General features: G+C 42.8%; 1 protein-coding gene across 1 annotated transcript in view; it reads right to left on the bottom strand.

The window, feature by feature from the left end:
• Positions 1-5,723: 5,723 nt before the first annotated feature.
• PDX1 (pancreatic and duodenal homeobox 1) overlaps positions 5,724-26,392 on the bottom strand; it is a 62,493-nt gene continuing 41,824 nt past the window's right edge. Inside the window, exon 2 of the mRNA XM_073583143.1 lies at positions 5,724-7,542. Coding sequence (XP_073439244.1) covers positions 7,139-7,542 — 404 coding nt within the window. The 3' untranslated portion in view covers positions 5,724-7,138. The remainder of the gene's footprint in view (positions 7,543-26,392) is intronic.

Below are 26,392 nucleotides of genomic sequence, written 5' to 3'. Positions count from 1 at the left end.
GTTGTTTTGCAATTTTTCTTGAGTACGCTGATACCCCATATGTGGGGGCAAACTATTGTTTTGGCGCATGGAAGAGCTTGGAAGGGAAGGAGCGCTGTTTTACTTTTTCAAAGCAAAATTGGCTGGTATTAAGATCAGACACCATGTTGCGTTGGGAGAGCCCTTGATGTACCTAAACAGTGGAAACCCCCCACAAGTGACACCATTTTGGAAACTAGACCACTCAAGGGACTTATCTAGATGTGGGGTGAGTACTTTGGACCCCCAAGTGCTTCACAGAAGTTTATAATGTAGAGCCGTGAAAATAAAAAAAATCGTATTTTTTCCACAAAAATGACCTTTTTGCCCCTAATTTTTTATTTTACCAAGGGTAACAGGAGAAATTGGACCCCAAAAGTTGTTGCACAATTTTTCTTGAGTACGCTGATATCCCATATGTAGGGGAATACTACATTTGAGGCACAGTGCAAAGCTCAGAAGGTAAGAGGCGCCATATTGGAGTTCAGATTTTGCTGGAATGGCTTGAGGGTGCCATGTCACACACACACCTGAGCTGCCAGAACAGCAGAAACCACCTATATGTGAACTCATTTTACAAACTACACTCCCCAATGAATTCATCTAGGGGTACAGTGATCATATTGACTCCACATGTGCCTCACAGAATTTTATGCCACTCAAAGGTGAAGAAAGAATAAATTACGTTTCTACCACTAAAATGCTGTTTTAGCCCCAAGTTTTTAGTTTTTCTAAGAGCTAATAGGAAATTTCTTTACAACAAACTGCGGTCCATTTTTTCCTGAGTGTGCCAATACCCTACCTGTAATCGAAAAATATTTTTCAGGCACATGCAAAGCTCAGAAGGCAAGGAGCTCCAAATTTTACTGTTATGGTTTGCAGGTACCATAACCCATTGGGAGAGCCCATGAGGTGCCAGAAAAGCAGAACCCCCCCATAAATGACCCCATTTTATGAATTACACCTCTCAATGAATTCATCTAGGGGTGCAGTGATCATATTGACACTGTGTGTGCCACACAATTTTATACCATTGGGAAGTGAAGACAAAATAACTACATTTTTACCACCAGAATGTTTTTTTAGCCAAAGCTTTTACATTTTCACACAAAAAGTGGGTAAAAAGGGCACCAAAATTTGTCCCACAGTTTCTACTGAACGTGGCAATACCCCACATGTGGCTGTACAGTGCTACTTAGCCATAAGGAGGGACTCAGGAATGGAGCGCTATTAGCCTATTCAAGTGAGTGGGTCTGTGCACGTCAGTGTGTTTCCACGACAGTGTGTCCATGGGCAAAACATGCTGACATGTCCATTTTTAATGTCAGCACGGGCCACAAAACATCCCGCACACGTGCATACGCATAACACACATGGATGTCATCTATGTGACATGCATCGACCCCACGGAAGAAGCGTTACAGTAAGTACTGTTCCCCATCGCTGGGTGCTGAACATGGCTCTCATCATTCTCCCCTGCTCTGCCGGTGATCGGCGCGAGTTGGGGAGAATGATGAGAGTTGCATTTAAGTGATAAAAGAGACAGCAGGCAGCGGCTGATGGGATTATTCATCAGCTGCCACCTGCGCTATGAATAAATAAATGAAAAAAACGGTGTGGGTTCCCCTGTATTTTCTATAACCAGCCAGGCAAAACTCACAGCTGGGGGCTGCAACCCTCAGCTGTCAGCTTCAGCAAGGCTGATCAAGAATAAAGGGGTCCCCACGCTGTTTTTTCTAAAAATTATTTAAGTAAATAATTTAAAAAACAGGGTGGGGTTCCCCCCGTTTTTGACAATCTGCCTTAATAAAGCTCACAGTTAGGGGCTGGTATTCGCAGGCCGGTAAGGGGCCATGGATGTTGACCCCACAGCCTAAAAATAGCAGCCCGCAGCTGCCCAGAAAAGGCACATCTATTAAATGCACCAATTCTGGTTCTTTGCCTGGCTCTTCCCACTTTCCCTTTAGCGTTGGCAAGTGGGATTCATATTTGTGGGTTGGTGTTACCTTTGATGGTGACATCAAGCCCACGGCTTAGTAATGGAGAGGCCTCAATAAGACACCTATCCAACACTAACCCCATAGTCACAATGCATAAAAACATTGTATAAAACACACACACACCAAGAATAAAGTCCTTTAATTGAAAAAATGACACAGACTCCTTTAATAATCTTAATTAAACCATACTTACAATCTCGCCTAATTCCACCGAAGCTCTCGTTCTCCTGTAATAAAAGTAAAATTGAAAAACATATACCATACCTGTGTCGTTCTGTCCTACGTTGTAATCCACGTCTGGGGGATAATTAGTTTTCAACCTGGACGGTGCCAAGATGCGACCGCCCAGGCAGAGAACCACTGGTGAATGAACTTCTGGGAATACAGCGTCAGTGACCGGGGGTGACGTCATAGAGGATACCTCCGGTCACTGGGCTCCGTTCCCAGCTGGGCTGAGCTGCGGTGAGATCCCCGCTAGCATCGTGAGCGCTCAGTGACCAGAGGTAGCGTCGTAGAGGTTGCCTCCGGTCACTGGGCTCTGTTCGCTGCCGGGCTGAGATGGGAACGGAGCCCCCATGTGCGCAGCCGATTGTGATGACGTAATATTCCATCCATGTTCAAATAGGCCCAGGTCACATGGACGTAATGTTACATCTGATGTCAGAAATGGATTAATACGTGTAAATTCTTCCACCGGAATAGATTTATCTGTGTGTTTAAGATGATTACTGTGGGCATGAGGGAAGGGTTTAGAAAACGTAGAAGTATGAATGGCATCACCCTGAACACCCTTTAATTGTAAATCCAGAAAAGAAATATCAGAAGGTTGTGCAGAATGAGTGAATGAAAGATTGCAATGGTTATTGTTGAGATACTGGATGAATTGTGGAATGGCAGATACATTCCACCTCCATATGAAGAGGATTGATGACCCTAATGGTTACTTCTTTGTATATAGGTCCTCTGGTATCCACTTTCATGTAGCTCAGAGCGCCTGCGAGCGTTTGAAATGTGCTGCTTCTCTCTTATGTGGATTCAGATTTTACATTTTTGAAATACATATTTTGAATTTTAGGAGCTGGAATTCTCTTTTTTTTTTCTTGCAGGTACACGTGTGGTCACAGTTTCCTTGCTCCTGCACGCCTAGGACCGATAAGGTGAGCTGGTTTCAAAAACCTCTTTTTTTTATTTTTCATAAGGCTGTAATCCTATGATATGTCATGTGCCAGTTTTTGGTTTTCTTTACATGGTCTTCATTTTTATCAAATTATTAGCATTGTTTATTTTTGATGTTGGCAGGAAGGAGCTTGTGAGCTGCAATTAGTGAATGAGATCCCTCGTTTATAAAGTTATTGGTTTCAATCGAATAGGTCCTCCTAACGTATCATTCTATACTTTACAAAACTTTTCATTGCATAACACAGAAGTTTCTAATTGCAGTGTTTGGATTCATAATTAGCATTTTAATTATGAAAACCAAGTTACAAATATTGTGCCACAAAGAAACACACTAATCCTAGTCATACAATACAGCTGTACAACAGAGAGGGGAAATACTCTTACAATTCATTCATGGAAAATCTCTGCAAACCATGAGAAGGAAACAGTCTGTTTGTCATTATATGCCATGTTGTCTTATTTAATCACAGAGTAAACGCGATCTCTGGATATCAGAGATATTCCAACATCCCTGCTGGTATTGAGCAATCTGAGTCAGTCATAGGCATTAGTGATCAGGACTTGGTGACTTAAAGGGAATCTGTTAGTAGGATCAATCCTCCTAAAACATCTATATGGGCACACATGTCATAGGAAGCTTAATAAAGTGATACCTTGATACATACAGTACGATCTGATATCTTATTCCAGAGAAATCCACATTTTTCTTAATGTGTAAATGACTCAATGAGCTGTTAAGCTCTATAGGCCAGACATAGATCTCCATGAGAATCTGCCTCCAGAGATTATTTTAAGTGAAAGAGATAGTTACCAATGGTAAAACACTAGTAATGCACCCTTTTATTTAAAATAATCTATGGAGGCATAAGGTACTGTCACACCTAGCGATGCACCAGCGATCCCGACCAGCGATATGACGCGGTCAGGATCGCTGGTGCATCACTAAGTGGTCGCTAGTGAGCTGCCACACAGGCAGATCTCACCAGCGACATTGCGGGGGTCGCTACTTACCTGTCACACTAGGCGATCCTGACGTCCTCCCGCCCGCGTCCACGCTCGTTGCTCGTCTCTCCACAGGAAGCCCCAGCAGGAAGCTGACAACGAGAAACAGTCCTGGACGTTCTCGCGCGATCAGCGATAACCAGCGGGGGAGCGGGTCGGAGGTAAATATCACACACAGAGATATCGCTAGCAATATCGCTATAACGTCTCAAAACCAGTGACGTTATAGCGATAGTGCTAGCGATATCGCTTAGTGTGACAGGTTCTATAGTCGCAGGGAGATCTATGTCCGGTCCATAGATCTTAACAGCTTAATTACATATTAATAAAAAACATACCAACGTCTGTTGGAGTCTCCAGACAGGCTCAGTTTGGAAAACAATGGTTTTTTTTAGGTAAGTGGCATAACGTATGTCATGCAGATACTTACACATTGTGCTATGAAAATATGTGCATTAGCTGGAGACGAATATTTAATGTTTTAAAGGGAATCTGTCACCCCTTTTTTGAGATATCATATAATGATATCATTCAATTGTGTGTCACATAAGGATTCTCTTAGTACTTTTGCTTCCCCCTGACCCCGCACCTTTCATGCATAAATACCTTTTTTATATCGGTTCAGATGTATGTAAACTGCCATGGTCCGGTCCGCTGGGCGGGGCTTATTCACCTGCTCCCCCCCTCCCTGTCTTGCTCCATGCATTTCTTCTTGTGTAGAGCAAGACAGGGAGGGGGGAGCAGGTGAATAAGCCCCGCCCAGCGGACCGGACCGTGGCAGTTTACATACATCTGAACCGATATAAAAAAGGTATTTATGCATGAAAGGTGCGGGGTCAGGGGGAAGCAAAAGTACTAAGAGAATCCTTATGTGACACACAATTGAATGATATCATTATATGATGATATCTCAAAAAAGGGGTGACAGATTCCCTTTAATAGTGAAATCAGGGTCATGGTTCTGTTATTTTTATTAGGTAAAATTGGAATCGTGTTCTGCTCAGAAAAAGGCAAGATAATGGGATCGAATGGGATCCATTATGCCTCCATTCTGTTACTTAAAAACAGATCTGTCACGCATCCATGAGATACCAAAGCCATGATGCATAATACAGAGCTTGACTCTTACATGTCCATGTGTCAGAAAGTTTATCAGAGGAGATCGGTATTTAAATAATTCCTATCATTTTTAAAAAAAAGTAAATTTTGACATGTCAGACGTCTTGATCAGTGAGTGTCTGGGTGCTTGGTTTTCTGAGGAAGGCCTAGTAGAGGAGGTTGGAAGCATGGACTCACAATGCTCCGCTGAGCACTTCTGCCCCTCAATTTCAGCTAACCGTGTGGGGGTCTCAGCACATGAATCCCCACCAATTAATACTCTTGACATATCACCATATTTTTTAGATAATTAAAAATGTACCTATTACACCAGCCTTGAAATATATAAGTATAAGTCTGTATAGGACAAGTGTGATGTAATGAAATATGTATCCGGAATCCATCTCTACTAATAAAACACACACATTTACACAAACCCTACAGTCTTTATAAATATGGTTCATGATGACATTTAGACACCATATCTATTAATTAATCCTTGGGAAAAGTCTCTACGCATTTCGTCGCCCTCAAAAGCCAAAGCATGAGGAGACTATCGTAAATCAAATGTACTTGATTATTAGAATTTGATTTACGATGGTGTCCTGATGATGTTTGTGATGATGCTAACCAGGAATTGTAATACCTTAGTGCACTTTATATAGTAGTGTTTTACGTGTGTATGGTGATTTTTATTCATCATCAAGGGTGATTTTAAGTGATATCCTTTTTCAGTGAGATAATTATTGGGGGATTATATTTTGGCATTTTTCAGTGATAAATCCAACTAGGTAAAACAAGTTAGCACTCTAATGTGGTTTATGGTTGTTATATTTGGGGCATTCATTAGTACAGGGTGTGTGCACGATAATATCCAATCATTTATGGGCATCTGCTGATGTAACGTCATAAAAGCACTGGAAAACACCTTTAAAATAACAAAATAAAATGAGGTTTCCTCTTGATTCTGGTATAGAACACCTCCTGTATACCTTCCTGATACATGGTTGAGGGATAGTATGACCTTGACCCACTAGCAGGACACAGACAGAAGCGGCCTCTGTGCAAAAATAATATATGGGCCCTTTGTAGTCCAAGAAGGTCATCATAATGCACAAGCTGACCTGCTTTGGAGGTGGAAATGGACCCCACATTGCACCAATGATATGTCTGCCCCTGCCAGGGGCTTCTTCCTCTCAATGTTTGTCAAGTGTAGACAGGTAGAGAACCTGCATGCGGGAAATGAATGGGCCTGTTTGAGCCCGCAGCCTCCTTGGGACACCCCCTAAGTGCTGCTTCTATGGTACACAAGTAACCACTCATTAATGGGTACTGTAACGAAAACTAATATAGAAATCATAGGGTGGGGCATAGATGGACATACCATTGGTGCAACTGTACAGGGGCCCAATAGGTTAGGGAGCCCACTGTCATCTTAAGTAGTTTCGTACCATCAATTAGATTGTAAGGACTAGAGCTAATAATTATCATAGCTCATAAAAATAATTAGTTGCATTATGATGAGCTATGGGATACGGGGGGCTTATATACAGTTCTTTTCTAGTGTCTGTGTCCACGTCTGGTTTGAGTCTTGATAAGAGTCCAGCTGAAGGATAATAATAAAAGATGATCTTCATATTTCTGCCGTCCATTGTGCATTGTACAGAGGAATACTTTCAATAACGAGATACATGGTCAATAACTACGACAAAGCATAGGTCACATTTACATGGATAGCCAGGCCTAGACCGTCCATCCCATAGCCTGATCTATGTTATTTATGCAAGTCTACGGAGTTCAATATATTGTAATACTTTAAAGTCTCCAGTGACGCTATAGCTCTATCGCTTATCAGCTTGTCTGGAGGATGGCACAGAGCTGGTTTGTGAGGATGATGAGGTTGGCAAAGGAGGTGACAGCACCAAGTCTCTGGAGGGTGGTGTGTTTCCCATACATTGAGACTCATCCTTTATAATATCCGCTGAGGACACCACAGAGTCTTGTTCTGGGTCACTTCCTCGGCCTCTCTTCTTGTCCTCCTCCTTCTTCCACTTCATCCTACGGTTCTGAAACCAGATCTTTATGTGTCTTTCCGTCAGGTTCAGCATGACGGCCAGCTCCACTCTCCTAGGCCTAGAGATGTATTTGTTGAAGAGGAATTCTTTCTCCAGCTCTAGAAGCTGAGCTCTGGTGTAAGCCGTCCTTGTCCTCTTATTTTCTTCTTGTTCCATCATATATGAGCCACCTACAATGAAAATGGCAAAATGTTAGACATAGTTTTGGATGTATATACAAATGACATATATTGAATGTCTGAGAGGTTTTGAGACTTTACCTACCTATCTAAGGATTTTTGCACACAGATTTGGCTAAATCCACAAATCAAATGACCTGCGTTTTGCCTGCGGTTTGCCCCTGCAGTTTGACACCTGTAATGGAGCAGGTGTCAAACCGCTGCGGATTCCGCACAAAGAAGTGACATGCTGCGGATTTAAAACCGCGGAAAAATCAGCAGCATGTGCACAGCGCTTTTCATTTTCCATAGACTTAAATGGTACTGTACAACGCAGCAGAATCCGCAACGTGTGCACACACCCTTAAGCGTCGGTGATTAGAAGATGTTGCAAGGACCGGACAAGTGAGGGTGAGGAATGGAGGGGCCAGAGAAGTGAGCGCTGAGTTCCGCATAAGATTTTTTTTCTACATCTTATTTTTATTGTGTTTGTAGAGAACTCAGATCATAATAAGCGACATTAAGTTCAATAATTTTTCTGCAAATTGAAAATCGCACAAATAGCTGAATTTGATGCTACATCCAGAAGTTGATATAATGAGAGTGACTTGCCCAAACATCCTGTGGGAGATAGTGGAAAGCAACTGCAATGCTTAAAACAGTACTTGATGACACGCCGACAACTGAGGAAGCCAGTTAGGTGAAACGGCGCTGTCGGGGTATAGCTGAGATGTGCCTGTGGCCAGGAAAGACATTAATGTAAGTAACTCACTTACCTATGTGGCAGGTTTTTGCTAGAATGCACTTATGCACCTTATGATCTTATTCAGCCACTTACACTGTGCTAGGATTATAGTTATATTGCCGTAGACAACAGCGTTCTGCAACATATTGGCACTATGCACTTTATTCATTTATGTAAACGCTGCTTAATGCGGTTTATAACTTTATAATATTTCATTAGGAAACAGTGTCAGTGATTTATCTTCTGCCCTTAGTTATTATCCCTGGTCCCTGTTCACACCCAGCTAATTTTTGAGAATGTCCCCTTATTTTACATTTTAATGATTTCTGAATAAAATATATAATTTTAATACTTTTTTTTTGCCTGTGCATCTTTATCGCTGTTATATGCATATGGGATTTTGTTTATTATAGTACTTGATGACAGTAGCAACCTGTAACAGCCTTGGCAAGGCGTGGAGGAAGAGGTTAGAATGCATTTGGGAAGAGGTGGGGTTGACAGTCCAAGAGCGCTTTAAAAATACTTTGGATAATATGGATTGGCTGCAAAAGTTGCATATGGAAGAGGGCCACAGCAGTTAGAAAACACTTGGAAGGAATAGCATTATGTTGCAAAATCGGGTTTTCAAGATCTAGCAGAGGAATTTACAGTCAAGTTGATTGAGGTTGAAAAAAAAAAAAAAAAGATATCAAGGTGGATAAGAGCACACATCTTTTCTTTGTTTTCTGGCATATTATTTCAGCATTGGATCAAAGTTTCTTCATCAGGTTATAAAAAAATTACTGTTCAAAGGGGAGTTAGTTTCTGCATCCCATAAGCTGTCACCTTATTTAGCAGCAGGTAGAGATTCTACATGGTTCGTTGATACTTTGGATATGAAAAATCAAAACCAGACATTTACAGCATCTTTTACTCAGGTAGAGCTGTAAAAAGATTTTTGACCTTTAGTTTTCATCTCAATCAGATGGCTCCCCAACCATTCAATGCAATATTTAAACATTGCCCTTTAATTTGGCAAGCATCCATTTCTCATACATGCCACAATGGTAGCTGATACAGCTGGTAAGCCAGCAGAGGGCGGTAAAAGCATAGGCAGATTGAGGTGAGACTGTTACAGGGCTTTTTTTTTTAAAGATATCTGTCTCAATTTGTGCATTCATTGGGCCTGAATCATCAAAGCTTTTTCAGTTCTATCATAAAAAGCTTTGAAAAAAAACAAAAAACACAATTTTTGCGCAACATGAGGTTGTACAAAACTTTAGCGATTGTTGGCATTTTCACCCTAGTTTCAGACAGCTCCGGCAAAAGATGAGGGTGTGACAAGTCATGGCAACCCCTGCTCCTCAAATCTCAATGAAATTGGAATTGACATCTTCCTTTCAGGTCTGTAGGACACAACGAAAGAGCCGTTTTCATACTACATAGGTGCTCAGTAGAGGAATATATGTCTTAAACCTACGGTGCTTAGCGGGTCATGGCGGCTGAAGTTGTATAATCAAAACAGCAACAAGTCATACCAACAAAGACGTGGTCACCACAGAAGTTTCAGTATGTGAAACCGGCCACATCATGGAATAGTGACTAAATACCTGAATAAGACTTGTTTTTTAATTTATCATCTCTGTTGTGGAGATATTAGCTTGTAAAGTATATATTCTAAATTACTACATGTCCAAGTGGGCATTACCAGAGATTAATCTCTGAGGGAGTACTTTTTTCCTAGCATGACGTTGACCAATCATAAATAGGAGGCATCACACAGGGGTAAAAAGTCAGAAGAACATGTTGTTTTCTCCTGTGAGACATGTAATGATATATATCCCTGATCTCTGTATACAGCAGCAGGGGTGAGTGGGGATACCAACACATCCAGCTTTAATATCATAGCAGTCAGTGTGTGTTTGAGGTGAGGGTGTTTTGGGGGAAGCAAAGCTCAGTGTGATTACAAACACCTCCAGCTGAAATCTCAAAACACTCAGTGAGGGGGAGTAGAGCCGAGCTTCATTACAAACACCTCTGCAGCTCTCCTCTCACAGGCTTGTCAGCTCTGCCCCTCCTCCCACACTGACTGCTGTGAGATAAAAGCTGAAGCTGGTTGCAATACTCAGCTCTGCTGTAGATATCAAGGCTGTTTGTCATTAGATGTAAAACTAGAGAATTAATATTTTTCTACTCTTCTGGACTGTTTTTTTCCCAGTACACATTCCCAGGGACAAATTTCTGGTAGCGCCCAGTTGGGCTTATGATAAATTGGAATCAAAACTTTACAAGCTAATATCTCCACCACTAAGACTACAAAATATAAAAATAATAAATACTTTTCATTCAGCTTTGCAGCCACTATACCATGAGGTGTCCAATTCAATATACTCAAACTAGTGAAAGGTCAACTTTAATGGAGAAGTCATGGGAATAGGACAGTTCTGAGTCTCATGGGTCAGTCTGACCTTGGGGTCTGATTTTATCAAATCATCCAACATAGATCTCTATATTTATTAGAACCTGATTTGATCTAAGTGATTGAATTTGAAGTCTTGATTGGGGTTTTTCACCAATGCCCCCATTCTGCAATTCCCGGTTATTTGGATGGTTATTTGTGGTACCATTGTTCAAGCATGTTCTGCGAATTTCTTGACTTACTCTTTGGGTTTTATATTCACAGAAGTTGTGTGTTTTTTTTTTTTTTAAAACGTCACAGTCTGAATGTATATCCGAACTTCCACATAACTATGGTAAATGCTCAAGGGGACATTCAAAAGTTTTCAATTGATCAAAGCTCTTTCTAGCTCCACCCCTGGTCATTTCTCGCAAATTGAGCCACATTTTTTATCAATGATCAGTGCTCCCATCAGGCACATTTACCTCACCCCACAGTCAATAAATCTTCTAGACCCTTGGACTTTTCTGCTTAGTTCCTTTTTGATGTCCAGTTGAACCTGTATAATCCAGTTTCTCATGTTCAGCAATTAAACTTTAGAATTTATTGATTCATTAGGAATAAAACCCCGCGCTGAAGTAATAATCATTTGTCAGGTGTGACTTTTGTATGATTAGATCTTGGAAAACCCAGTGACACTAAACATGAAAGTTTAAGCAGTATCTGGAATACTATGAAATGTGTATCAACTGTCTTCAATTACTATTCTGACATCATTTATAGTTAATGGTGGATTAATTACTTATTTTCACTGTCTTGTGTTTCAAGCATAAAATAACAGTACAAAGCTATCAAATCATTATATAGGTATTTCAGTGATAGATATATAACCCATACACTAGATAGGTTCTGCTAGTGGGGCTCCCATCACTGCCACCCCACTGATTGACAGAACATGGAACCCCTGTCTTTCCTACCTACACTTGCATGCGACCATAGTGAGTTTACATGGCAGTTGAGCACAAGCTACAACTGGACATAGCCAAGTGAGAACATTTCACAAACTAGAGGACAAATATTTGCAAAATTACTTTTTTGGAGTCAATTTACAACTTACATTCTTTTTTAATCACAATTATATCAACCACAGCCTCTAAATGGTCAGACTCATGAGTGCCCCCTCTGTTAATAAACCCCTAAATGATGCAAACACTGAGTGTGGAAAAAAAATTAAATTACTGAAGGCCTTTTATTTGTTTTATTACATTACAACCTGTGTTTAAATATTGTTGTAATACGATTTGTGTGTGATGCATCAGCACTAAATAGTCTAAGTTGAATGAAGTGAAGTGAGAAAAATATAGGCATAAATTAAATTTATTGGATCAAATAACTAAAAATTGGCATGTGCATATGTAGGTATGCGTGAAACCCCTAAAAATTTCTGGTGCAAGCAATTACTTTCATAAGTCACATGCTTAATGAAAGGAAGTCCCCCTGTGTGTATTCTAAGTGTCATATTTTGGTGAGTATATATATATATATATATATATATATATATATATATATATATATATATATATATGCGCTTTACCTTTTCTGAAAAGTCACAGAGGCTACAACACCATTAAGCAAGAGGCATCACTAACCAAACACCAGGAAGACCAGGGAGATCTCCAAACAAGTCAGGGACAAAGTTATTGATAAGTAAAAGTCAGGGTTGGGTTACATAAAAATAACAAAAACTAGCTTGGCCCGTGTGAAATTTTCGCACATTGGTCGTCGGGGGCGCAGGCAATTTCAGAAAAAGCAAGCTGGTCAAATGTAAATGTATTTCATGAGATGATGAACACAGACAGGTATTTATATATGTAGCTTGATAATACAATAAATGGGTTTGATAAGTAGAGGACAAAAAATGTCTTCCAGATGAGGTGCCATCTGTAGGTCATTGTGTCTTTCTGTAGGTTTATGAAAATGAATGTTTAAATTGTATTTAGTGATAAAATCGTGAATGTGTGGTTTGTTTGGCTCTTTTCTTGCTGTAGGGAGCAAGTTTACCTTTCAAATGGTGTACCATTTGTGTGTGGGGGGCGAAGTAATCACCGAAAAAGCAGTGCATGTATACAAATGTGTTTGCATATGTGACTCACATGCAGTGAAGTGTGCAATCCTCCAATGTGCCTGAAATAGGCTGGGCAAGCACTTGAGCAAGCTGGAGAGACTCCAAGGCAAATGTTTGGATTTGTTTGTGATGTCTGTAAGCAGCTTTGTGGTAGTGGGCTTTGGGGTACTGTGCTGCCACCTGCAAGTCATTTGACCTTTCAAATGGTGTATCATTTGTTTGTGTGGGTGGAGTATGAATGGAGCAAGTGTGCAATTCAATAGGCAGTGCATGTTTATAAGTGTGTTTGCATATGTGCCTCACCTGCAGTGAAGTGTGCAATTCTCCAATTTGGCTAAATTAGGCTGGGCAAGCAGTTCCGTAAGCTGGAAAGTCCCCAAGACAAATGTTTTGATTTGTTTGTGATGTCTGTAAGCAGGTTTGTGATAGTGTGCTTTGGGGTACTGTGGTGCCACCTGCAGGTCAATTTTCCTTACTGCAGGTTTATGAAAATTAGTATTTCAACTGTATTTTGTGATCAAATCGTGGATGTGTGGTTTCTTTGGCCATTTTCTTGCTGAAGGGGGCAAGTTTACCTTTCAAATGGTGTATCATTTGTGTGTGTGTGGGTGCAGCATGAACAGAGATACAAAGTGATCACCAAAAAATAGTGTTTAAAAATAATGGAATAGATAACCCAATCTCTGATGATCCCCAGAGCACCATCAAATCCATTATCATCAAATGTAAAAAACATGGTACCACAAACAAACTTGCTGTAAGAATTCTGGACTTTCCTTTGTGCCCATTTGCCCTGACCCAAGATGGAGTCTCGTATCTCGCCCTGTCATGGAACTTCCTGTCTGTCCTGATTATTTAAGTCCAGGGCATGTGCTCCTCTGTGCCTGAGTATTTTGTTGCTGTTGGCTCCAGAGCTACTGCCTGTCTTCTGGTGGACTCCCTGCTGCTGCTAATTACTTGGTGCTCTGCCTCTCCACGTTGGACATCTACGTTTAAGTGCCGTGTGCATATCCACCCTTATGATTGCTCGACTTCTACACTTTATTGCTATGTGCGTGCTTATTCATAACCTTACAGGACTGCCTCATTAGATGCGGTGTGCTTACTTTCATACTTAGTGCTGGACTCCTATGTTTAGTGCCTTGTGCACACCTGCGTCATATACTGTTGTACTGGTTCATATTAGCGGTCGCGTCCCGCTCTTTAGTTATTCTGCATCATTCTATATTGTAATGTGTTATCGTTACCATTGCAGGAAGAACTCTGTTTAGTTGTGTTACCCTTGTTAAATATACTTATTTGCATCAACTCTGGTCTCAGTCTCATATTATCCCACGCAATTAGATTCCATAGTACCCTTATAGTTGTTACAGGATACTCAGGCCATAAAGGAATCTGCTGGGATAATGTCGACGGAGACAAAGTTGGATCAGTTGTTCTCTATGATCCACTCGTTACAGGGGGATTGTTGCGAGTTCATTTTCTGGTCCAGTTGTGAGTTCTCCTTCCAGGCTCCCTCTGGTGGTAACAGGAGGTAGTGAGGCTGATTTAATCAGTAGAGATCTGCCACCTGATAATGAGGATGACGATTGGACCTCAGGAATCTCAGATTGGATTTAAGACAGCCGACGCCCTACTCTGGTGCTGGCGATTCCTTCTGCTTGTCAGGTCTTGGTTCTCCACTCTGTTCCAGTCAGCTCAAGCCAAGTTTCTCTGCTAATGTTCACACTTGATTTTGTTATTCTATTCAGTTTTTTGTGTGGTCAGCCAGCCCCGACTGGGGCTGTGCTGAATTTCCACTCTTATTTATCTGTATTTGCCAATTTACTTTTTGTCCCTTATTAGATTGGCCTCTTTTTGCTCTGTCTCAGAATATTTCAGAGTGCTGATATAGTGGGAGAAGTCTAGTGACTTCAGGGTTAATTTTGTTATCAGAAGTGTTGGACATTATTTTGTAGGGTTTTGGGCAGATTGCAGACAGTGTCTTTCCTTTCCTCTCCTTTCAAGTTAGTTTGGGCCCTATCGTTTGCTCAGCCTATTTTCCTGCCTGTGTTTGTGTTTTCATCTTGTTTCACCGTCAATACATGTGTGGGGGCTGTCTATTCCTTTGGGGTCTGCTCTGGGGCAGTTAGTTTTCCCCTTTTCTTGCTTTAGGCTTATTTAGTCCTCCGCCCGTGACGAGGCGTCTACGTTCATCGTAGGTACGCTCCACGGCTGCTGCTAGTTGTGTGGTTAGGATCAGGGATCTGCAATCTGCATAGTTACCAACCTCTCTGGTTTTTCTGGGCTTAGCATGTTTAGGTTTTTTTCCTCCTCGGTGACCCATTCATAACAGGGGATATAGAGGCTCTGCAAGACAAGGTTGCTAACTGGGAGGCCCATTTTGGGCAGGCACTTCAGGATTTAAGTAAACAGGTGGCTAATCTGATGGCTGCACAGGCGCCTCCACTCCCCGGTACAGCCAAATAGCCCTCCCAAGTTAGGTTTAGTGGAGACTGCTACAATTTTCCTGGGTTTGTGAATCAATGCCTTTTGTATTTTGATGTGCATGCCGCCCACTTCCTTACTGATCAATCTAAGGCTTTATGTATAATAATGTTACTTACTTCCAGAGCTCTCGCGTGGGCAAATCCGCTTATGGAGACTCATGACCCTCGTTTGAATAACCTTGACGATTTTCTTGCTGCTATGTCTATGATGTTTGATGATCCTAATCGACGCACTACAGCTGAAACTGCCTTGTTATCATTACGTCAGGGTAAGCGTTCTGTAATCGAATATGCTACTGAGTTTAAACGGCTGGCAGTGGATACGATTTGGGACAGTTATGCCCAATTACCCATTTTTAACCCCTTTCTGACATATGACGTACTATCCTGTCTAGGTGACCCGGGTCCATATGACCGTGGATGGGATAGTACATCACACCGATCAGCCGCACTCACAGCAGACACCCGGCAGTGTGTTGGTCAGGGACCGCTCCTGGCACTTTTACCCTCAGCACACTGCGATCAAACATGATCGCAGCGCTCCGGTGGCATAGGGAAGCATTGCGCAGGGAGGGGGCTCCCTGCATGCTTCCCTGAGACCCTCAGAACAACGCGATGTGATTGCGCTGTTCCGACGGCCTCCTCCCTGCAGGCCCCTGGATCCAATATGGCTGTGGGGGCCTTCCGGGTCCTGCAGGGAGGTGGCTTGCCAGTGCCTGCTGAGAGCAGGCACTGGCAAGCCTCCTGCACTGCCTGTCAGATCGCTGATCTGACACAGTGCTCTGCAAAGTGACAGATCAGCGATCTGACACTATATAGTGATGTGCCACCCTGGGACAAAAGTAAAAAGTAAAAAAAAGAAAAAAAAATTTAAACATGTGTAAAAGTATTTAAAAATTCCTAAGAAAAAAAATAATTATTGTTCCAAAAAAATACATTTCTTTATGTAAATAATAAAAAAAAAATACACATTTAGTATCGCAACGTCCGTAACGACCCGCCCTATAAAACTGTTCCACTAGTTAACCCCTTTAGTAAACCCCTTTAAAAAACAAGACAAAAAAACAATGCTTTATCATACCGCCAAACAAAAAGTGCTATAACATGCGATCAAAAAGATGAATATAAATAAACATGGTACCGGTGAAAACGTCATCTTGTCCCGCAAAATACGAGCCGCAGTTATAGCTCGCAGAATAAAGCAATGCAAAAATAATTATTTTTATATAAAATTGTTTTTATTGTATAAAAGCGCCAAAACATAAAAAAGTGATATAAATGAGGTATTGCTGTAATCCTACTGACCCAAAGAAATAAACCGCTTTATCAATTTTACCACATGCGGAACGGTATAAACGCCCCCCCCCAAAAGAAATTCATGAATTGCTGGTTTTTGTTCATTTTGCCTCCCAAACATCGTAATAAAAAGCGATCAAAAAACTGTCATGTGCCCAAAAATGGTACCAATAAAAACGTCAACTTTTCCCGCAAAAAATAAGACCTCGCATGACTTTGTGCGCCAAAATATGGAAAAATTATAGCTCTCAAAATGTGGTGGTGCAGAAACTATTTTTTGCAATGAAAAGCGTCTTAGTATATGACAGCTGCCAAACATAAAAACCCGCCATAAATAGTAAATCAGACCCCCCTTTATCACCCCCTAAAGTTAGGGAAAAATAATAAAATAAATGTATTTATTTCCATTTTCCCATTAGGGTTAGTTTTGAGGCTATAGTTAGGGTTAGGGCTAGGGGTGTGTTGATTAGGGTTGGAGTTAGAATTGGGGGGTTTCCACTGTTTAGGCACATCAGGTGCTCTCCAAATGCGACATGGCATCATAATCTCAATTCCAGCCAATTCTGCTTTGAAAAAGTCAAACGGTGCTCCTTCCCTTCCGAGCTCTGCCATGTGCCAAAACAGTGGTTTACCCCCACATATGGGGTATAAGCATGCTCAGGACAAATTGAAAATTTACTCTTGGAGTCCAATTTCTTCTGTTACCCTTGGGAAAATAAAAAATTTGGGGTGAAAATATTTTTTGGAAAAAAATATTTTTTATTTTTATGGCTCTACGTTATAAGCTTCTGTGAAGCACATGGGGGTTCAAAGTTCTCACCACACATCTAGATAAGTTCCTTGGGGGGGGTCTAGTTTCCAAAATGGGGTCACTTGTGGGGGTTTCCACTGTTTAGGCACATCAGTGGCTCTCCAAACGCGACATGATGCCCGCAGACCGTTCCACCAAAGTCTGCAATCCAAAACATCACTACTTCCCTTCCAAGCCCCGATGTGTGCCCATACAGTAGTTTTCTCCCACATATAGGGTATCAGCGTACTGAGGACAAATTTCCCAACAACTTTTGTGGTCCAATTTCTCCTGTTACCCTTGGAAAAATAAAAAATTGGGGACTAAAAGATCACATTTGTGGAAAAAATATCATGATTTTTTAATTTTCATGCTCTGGCGTTATTAACTTTAGTGAAACACCTGGGGTTCAAAGTTCTCACCACACATCTAGATAAGTTCCTTGTGGGGGTCTAGTTTCCAAAATGGGGTCACTTGTGGGGGGGGTTTCCACTGTTCAGGCACATCAGGGGCTCTCCAAATCTGACATGGCGTCCAATCTCAATTCCAGCCAATTTTTTGTTGAAAAAGTCAAACTGTGCTCCTTCCCTTCCGAGCTCTGCCATGCGCCCAAACAGTGGTTTACCCCCACATATGGGGTATCTGCGTACTAGGGACAAATTGCACAATAGCTTTTGAGGTCCAATTTCTCCTGTTACCCTTGGGAAAATAAAAACAAATGGACCTGAAGTAATTTTTTTGTGAAAAAAGTTAAAAATGTTCATTTTGTTAAACATTCAAAAAATTCATGTGAAGCACCTGAAGAGTTAATAAACTTCTTGAATGTGGTTTTGAGCCCCTTTAGGCTGTGTGCACACGATGCAGAATTACTGCAGATCAGCAGCGGATTTTACCGCGCAGAAACGCTGCGGATCCGCAGTGTGATTTACAGTAGCATGTAAATCAATGGAAAAAAACCCGCTGTGCAGACGCTGCAGATTTTTCCACGCGGTTTTCCTGCAGTACAAAATCCGCAGCATGTCACTTTTGTGCGGTTTTCCACCTCCCCAGTCTCCACATCCACAGGGGGAAAACCGCAGTGGAAAACCACAAGAAAACCGCATTAAAACTGGAGGAAAAATGCAGGTCATTTGACCTGCGGATTTCTTCAATTCTGCGCAGAAAAATCTGCAGTGCAAAGAAGTACATGTGCACTCAGCCTTAGGGGTGCAGTTTTTACAATGGTGTCACTTTTGGGTATTTTTTTATCATATTGACCCCTCAAAGTGACTTCAAATGTGATGTGGTCCCTAAAAGAAAAAAAATGATGTTGTAAAAATGAGAAAAATTGCTGGTCAAATTTTAACCCTTATAACTTCCTAATAAAAAAAAGGGCATGAAAATTCAAAATTGGAAAATTGCAACATTTTCAAAATTTTCACAAAATTTCTATTTTTTTCACAAATAAACGCAAGTCATATCAAAGAAATGTTACCACTATCATGAAGTGCAATATGTCACGAGAAAACAATGTCAGAATCACCGGCATCCATGGAAGCGTTTCAGAGTCATTACCCCATAAAGGGACAGTGGTCAGAATTGTAAAAATTGGCCTGGTCATTAACATGCAAACCACCCTTGGGGGTAAACGGGTTAAGAGGGGATTGTCTAGTGTGTTGAAAGAGGAGTTAGCTCATGCAGATGCTCCAGAAGAGTTAGGGTCCCGTCACATTTAGCGATGCACCAGCGATCCCGACCACGATACGACCCGGTCAGGATCGCTGGTGCATCGCTAAATGGTCGCTAGTGAGCTGCCAAACAGACAGATCTCACCAGCGACGTAGCAGCGGTCGGCAGTCGTTACTTACCTGTCAGACGCGGCGATGAAGATGTCCTCCCGCCCGCGTCCACACGTCGCTCGTCGGCACCAGCAGGAAGCAGCCGACGAGAAACGGCCCAGGAAGTTCTCGCGCGATCAGCGATAGCCAGCGGGGGAGCCGGTCGGAGGTAAATATCACACATACTGTAGCTATATCGCTAGCAATATCGCTGCTGTGTCACAAAATTGGTGGCGCTTTAGCGATATTGCTAGCGATATCGCTATGTGTGAAGCCCCCTTTTGACGCTTTTATACAGCATTGTGTACTCATTGACATACGAATTTCTGAGCGTAGACAGGAGAGATTTGCAGCCTCTAATCATGTCACTAACACTTCCCTTCCTTCTAAAGAACCTACAGGCAAGTCCACTTGGGAGGCTGAGCCAGTTCCCATGCAGGTGGATCCTCTACAACGGCGTGAGAGTAACGAGCGCAGGGAGCATCGTTTCCTGGAATGAGTGCTTTTACTGCGGTCAGTCAGATCACTTCCTTATCAACTGTTCCAAGTGGCCTCACAAGGTACTAGCCACGGTAGGCGAATTTGAGAATCAGGATGCTGAATCCGTTACGTCTGAGTCTAGTTTTTCGGTGAATGCCATCTTTCACTCTCCATCTATGACTGCCTCTTATATGACACAGAAGGATAAAGACACATTGCTCCCTTCACATTTAGACCTGGTCATTGGGACAATGGATTCCCTGTGCAGCTATGGTGGATTCAATGGCAGGAGGAAATTTTATGGACTTAACCATTGCCAGGGAACATGGTATACAGACCAAGGAGAGAGGCGCCCTGGTAACTATGGAAACGGTGGAGCCCAAACATCAGGAAATGCTGTCATTTATGTTGATCTCCTCACCACATTTCCCTTTAATTTTAGGAATTCCATGTCTGCAGTCGCAAAATCCTATTATCAACTGGGAAACTAAGGAGATCACTTTCCCATCAAAGGAGACGCCAGTAACAAGCCGGACAAATCCTCAGGATACGGAATGTACCACTGTGGTATCTTTATTACCATCTATTTATAATGAATTTTTGGATATTTGTGAGAAGAAAATGCAGACCTCCTCACAGACCGTATTATTGTCCCAGTTAACTGCTCCCGGGGCAGCTATTCCATTCAAGAATGTCTACCCACTAGCAGCTCCAGAGCTGCAGGCTTTGAAGGAATACATTGATGAGAATTTGGCTAAGGGTATCATTCTCCCCTCCTTATCACCAGTGGAAGCACCCATCTTTTTCATTAAAAAGAAGGATGGAACACTTAGACCTTGTATTGACTATCGGGAGCTCAATAAAGTAATCATCTGGAATCGCTACCCGTTACCGTTGATTCCTGAACTGCTGGAGAGAATACGACAGGCTAAAATCTTCAAGTTGGATCTTCGAGGAGCGTATAATTGAATTCAGATCCGCTCTGGAGATGAATGGAAGATGGCATTTAGATGTTGGTATGGGCACTTCGAATATCTGGTGATGCCTTTCGGTCTCTGCAATGCTCCGGCAACCTTCCAACATCTGGCAAATGATATTTACAGAGATCTATTAGACTATTTTGTTGTGATCCATCTGGACGATATTTTGATTTTTTTCTGATTTTTTGCAGGAACATCAGGAGCATTCTGAGGTGTCTGAAAGAGAATCACCTCTACATTAAGCTTGAAAAATGTGAGTTCCATCGCACTGAGAATCAATTTCTGTGCTATGTCATCTCGCCACAGGGGCTTAACATGGAGGCAAGTAAGATCCAGGCTATTCTTGAATGGCCCGCACCTAAAAATGTCAAGGAGGTACAGCGTTTCATTGGATTCGCAAACTTTTATAGACTATTTATTCGTAATTTCTCTGAAATTGTTCGACCCATTACACAGCTAACTAAGATAGGCTCAGGAAGCCTTTGATTGTCTTAAGTCCCGGTTTACTTGCTTCGGACTGTGCTCTGGGGGCCATCCTCTCACAGAGAATGGGATACAAGAGTGTTACATCCATGAGCTTTTTTTTGCTCGCAGAATCTCCGCTGCAGAGAAGAACTATGATGTGGGAGATAAAAAACTTCTAGTCATTATCGCTACATTTAAGGAATGGAGGCACCATCTGCAGGGGGCAGCACAACAAGTTATTGTGCTCACGGATCATCGCAACCTGGAATTCTTTAGATCTGCTAGATGTCTTTCTCCATGGCAGGCTTGATGGAGTCTATTTTTGAACCAATTTAATTTTGTAATTTCATATCGCCCAGGTTCACGTAATGGGAAAGCGGATGCTTAGTCCCGAATCCACCCAACAGATCCTGTACCTGGGACCCCGTTTAAGACAGTCTTGTCTGATGCCAACTTTGTCAGAGTCATTCAGAATAAGGACTTATGGAAGACCATTAAGGTGGCCTATGACGCAGACCCATTTCTCACCAACCTGACTGCTGATGTGAACTTAATTCTCAAGTACAGTATGTGGGTCCTGGATCATCTTTTATACGTTCCAGACATCGCAAAGCTGCAGGTCCTCAAGTTTGTCCATGACTCCAAGTTGGCTGGTTATCGGGGGGGGGGGGGGGGGGGGTACAGAAGACACAGGAGTTCCTAAGCTGTTTCTTTTGGTGGCCTACCTGTCTGAAAGACGTGAAGAGCTGCGTTCTCTGTTGCGAGGTATGTGCACGCTTTAAGACTCCTCGTGTATCACCTACTGGATTGCTTCAACCACTACCCGTTCCCTCTCACCCTTGGGGGTCTATTTCGATGGACTTTATAGTAGAATTGCCCACCTCTGGGGGAAAGAATTCTATTCTGGTGGTTATAGATCGCCTTACTAAAGCTGCCCACTTCATCCCTTGTACTGATCTTTCTTGAGCCAAGGAGACGGTAGATCTGGTCATCCAGAATGTGTTTCGGCTGCATGGAGGTCCGGATGAAATTATCTCTGATCAGGGAGTGCAGTTTACGTCCAGGTTCTGGAAGGGATTCTGTTCTGCGCTTGGTGCTAGTATTTGTCTGTCTTTTGCGTATCATCCTCAGACTAATGGGCAGACGGAGTGGACTAATCAGACTCTGGAGCAGTATATTCGATGCTTTATCATCCATTTGCTGGATGACTGGTTGGAGTTGCTTCCGCTAGCAGAATTTTGTAACAACTCTCAGAGTTCATCTACTAAGGAAACACCCTTTTATGTCCAACCTGGGTTATCATCACGGCATTCTTCCCAGATCCCCTTTCGATGCACCAGTGCCTGCAGTTCATGAGAGGTTGGCGGCAATGAAACAGAATCTGGTAACCCTCAAGGAATAGCTATCTACTGCACAGGAGAGATATAAACCATCTGCCAATAGGTTTTGGAGGCCTGCATCTATGTTCAAGTTAGGGGACTGTGTGGTCATCCACTTGAGATTGAACATTCCATCACAGAAACTGGTACAAAAATTAATCGGACCGTTCAAGATCTCTGGGATCGTGAGTTCCGTTGCCTATCATCTGAAGTTACCAAGGACCTTAAAAAGGTAACACCCTGTGTTTCACGTCTTCCTATTAAAACCAGTGTCTCCAAATACTTTTCAGGGTTGTATTACGCCTCCTCTTCAGCCTGTGTTGGTGGACGGACGAGAACAGTTTGTTGTGGAGAAGATTCTGGACTCCAGGATCCGCAGGAATCAACTGCAGTTGCTCATCAAGTGACAAGGATATCCATCTGGGGAGAACTCTTGGGAGCCGGTGAGCAATATCTGTGCTCCTCAAAAGATTACACTATTCCATCAGAAATATCCTGAAAAGCCTGGTTCTGGATCGTTCTGAGGCCGCTTCTGAGGTGGGAGTAATGTAAGGATTCTGGACTTTCCTTTGTGCCCATTTGCCCTGATCCAAGATGGAGTCTCGCATCTTGCCCTGTCATGGAACTTCCTGTTTGTCCTGATTATTTAAGTCCAGGTCATGTGCTCCTCAGTATTTTGTTGCTGTTGGCTCCAGAACTCCTGCCTGTCTGCTGGTGGACTCCCTGCTGCTGCTTGTTACCCGGTGCTCTGCCTCACCACGTTCTGCCGCCTATAGTCCTCTGTGCATGTCCCTGATGCTGTCTGTGCTTAACTACTGTCTGGACTTCTAGTGTGGAGCTATTCATCCCTGGAACTGCTGTGGCTAGTAAGGAATCCTGACAGCTCCATTTCCTATTGGCCTGTTTGTTTGGGCTGAGTTGCTGGACTTGTGCGGGATTTTCAGCCCTAAAGGTTCCTATAGTGACCTTCTCCTGTTTATGTGTGGTGCCCCTGAGGGTTCAGTCGCCACAGAGGTACTGCACCTCCTCCTGAGGTGTGGTGCCCCACCATTCAGGTAAGGTGGAGACTCCTGACCACACAACATAGTAGTGTAGCAAAGCACCCTTTGGTGGCTCCCTGCTTGGAACACGAAGCGTGCTGGGAGGTGGGTGGAGTTAGTTGGCACTAAAAGAGCAGGAAGAGTGAAGATCCACTGAGTGGGATGGATGAAGGAAGTGCTGCAGCTGACCTCAGTGACCTCGGTCCGCTGGCACAGGAAAGAGACATTGATGGAAAGCCTGACTCTCTCCATAAGAAGGAAGGATTAGTACGGAATGTGAGGAGAGGAGGACTAAGGATCAGGGTTAGAGCAGAACCCTTCCCAAGTTCACAGCGCAAGGCCGGGGTCCGATCCCCGAGGTTGTATGGATACTAATGGTCAGCAGCACACACCGGAGGAATAGAAGTTGTCACCACTTTATTCCCACACAAGACTTGGGGGCACAACAGCAATGATAGTGAGCCGGGACTTAGGAGCAAGGAGTCCCCGAAGCAGGCTACAGCTGTCTGCCGTACAAGTAGAGTTCATAGGAACATCTGACAGGAGGAACTCCAGTGTAACTCAGTACTGTGAGTACTTCACTATAGGCGCAAAAGGGAGACGTTCAGAAAAGGCACATATGTTGGCGGAGTGTTGGAAGGGAGTGCTTCATCTTGCCTGGAAGTTGACTGAGCCCCTGACCTGGAGGACACGGTACCGAGGTGGGTACCTGTATGCTCAACAGACTGAGTAAAGCTTTAGAACTACATGCCCTGGTGTCCTCCGCTTATTACTGCGCCAACCCATTCAGCACTGCTACATCTTAGTGCCGGACACTACACTCTCTCCCTTAACACCTATCTTCTTCATCTACTCTGCCCTGGGACTACAGCCCTACCTGTGGAGGGCTACACCATCATTGCTGCACCACACCATCTGTCCCAGAGGATCTGTCTGCAGCGTCGGCTTAACATCTTCATTGCCGAACACCACAGGTTGCGTCACAAATCATTCACTTATAAACTTTAAAACATCATCATCCACCCTATTCCCCTTTTACAATGGACGCCCAGGGCCACGGACCGGGTCAAAGCTACCGTGACATCTCCCACTGAAATAAACGGGCCTGGCTCCGAGTACCTCGCTGCCCTGGGTGAGGGCGATCCTTATGCCGCTCCTGTATCACGCTAGACTTCTACATTTAAGTGCCGTGTGCATTTCCACCCTTATGATTGCTGGACTTCTACACTTTAGTGTTGTGTGCGTGCTCATTCATAACATCACAGGACTGCCTCATTAGATGCGGTGTGCTTACTTTCATACTTACTGCTGGACTCTCTACGTTTAGTGTCTTGTGCACACCTGCGTCATATACTGTTGGACTGGTTCATATTAGTGGTCGAGCCCCGCTCTTCAGCTATTCTGCATCATTCAGTATTGTGCTGTGTTTTCGTTACTATTGCAGGAAGTGCTCTGCTAGTTTTACTTTACTTGCTTCACTCTATATTGTGCTGTTTTCATTACCACTGCAGGAAGAACTCTGTTAGTTGTGTTACCCTTGTTAAATATACTAATTTGCCTCAACTTTGGTCTCAGTCTCGTATTATCCCACACAATTAGATTCCGTAGTACCCTTATAGTTGTTACACCTGTCAAGAGAGGGACACCCACCAAAACTCTCAGCTTGTGGAATGAAGGCATTAATCAGAGAGGCAATACAGAGACCAAAGGTAACCCTGAAGGACCTACAAGTTCCAAGCAGACACTGGAGTATCTGTCCATACGACCACAATAAGCAGTATAGTCCATAGAGGTGGCCTTTATTGAAGAGTGGGCAGAAAAAAGCCTTTACTTACACACTAAAATTGTAAGGCTCATTTTGTGTTTGCCAAAAAAATGTGGGAGACTCCCCAGATGTATGGAAGATGGTGCTGTGGACAGATGAAACCAAAATTCAGTTTTTTGGCCACCAAAGTAAACGTTATGTCTGGCGCCAAACTAACACAGCTAATAACCCCAAAACACCATCCTCACAGTGAAACATTGTGGTGGCAGCATCATGCTGTGAGGATGTTTTTCAGAAAATGTCCAAGCTGAGGACAAGATGGATGGTATGAAATACAAGGGTATTCTTGAGAAAGACCTGTTTCAGTCTGTCAGTGATTTGAGACTGTAATGGAGGTTCACCTTCCAACAAGACAATGCATCAAAGCATACTGCTAAAGCAACATTTGAGTGATTTAACAGGAAACATGTAAATGTTTTGGAGTGACCTAGTCAAAGCCCAGATCTTAATCCAATTGAGGATCTGGGGTCAGACTTGAAGATTGCTGTTCACCAGAGGAAACCATCTAACTTGAAGAAGCTGGAGCAGTTTTGCCTTGAGGAATGGGCAAAAATCCCAGTGACAAGATGTGGAAATCTCAGAGACTTATCCAAAATCACTTGCAGCTGTAATCGCAAAAGGAGGCTCTAAAAAGTACTGACTTCAGAGCGTGTGAATAGTTATGCACACTTAGGATAAAATATTTGTCAACCTATTTTATGTTTGTGCACAATAAAAAGAAAACCAAATGTTCACAGTTGTAGGCATATTCTTTACAGGAACTGATGCAACCCTTCAAAAAAAAATCCAGTGAAATTTCAGGTTATGAGGTAGCAAAACACGAAAAATGCCAAGGGGGGGGGGTGAAATTCATAAGCTACTGTAAGGCTATGTGCACACGTTGCGGAATTGCCGTGGAAATTTCCGCAGGAATTCTGCAACTCCCTGCCGCAGGAAATACGTTAGAATTCCGCATGTGTAATTCCCCCGTATTTCCCATGTTTTAACTAGCATTTTGCAAGCGTAATTAGCTTGCAGAATACTAGCGTTTTCCAAGCGATCTGTAGCATGACAG

The sequence above is a fragment of the Dendrobates tinctorius genome, unplaced genomic scaffold, assembly GCF_039654945.1.
Source record: "Dendrobates tinctorius isolate UK_male_01 unplaced genomic scaffold, ASM3965494v1 ptg000075l, whole genome shotgun sequence".
NCBI lineage: Eukaryota > Metazoa > Chordata > Amphibia > Anura > Dendrobatidae > Dendrobates > Dendrobates tinctorius.
Note: the sequence above shows the minus strand (reverse complement) of the source record. Positions and strands in the feature narration are given on the sequence as shown.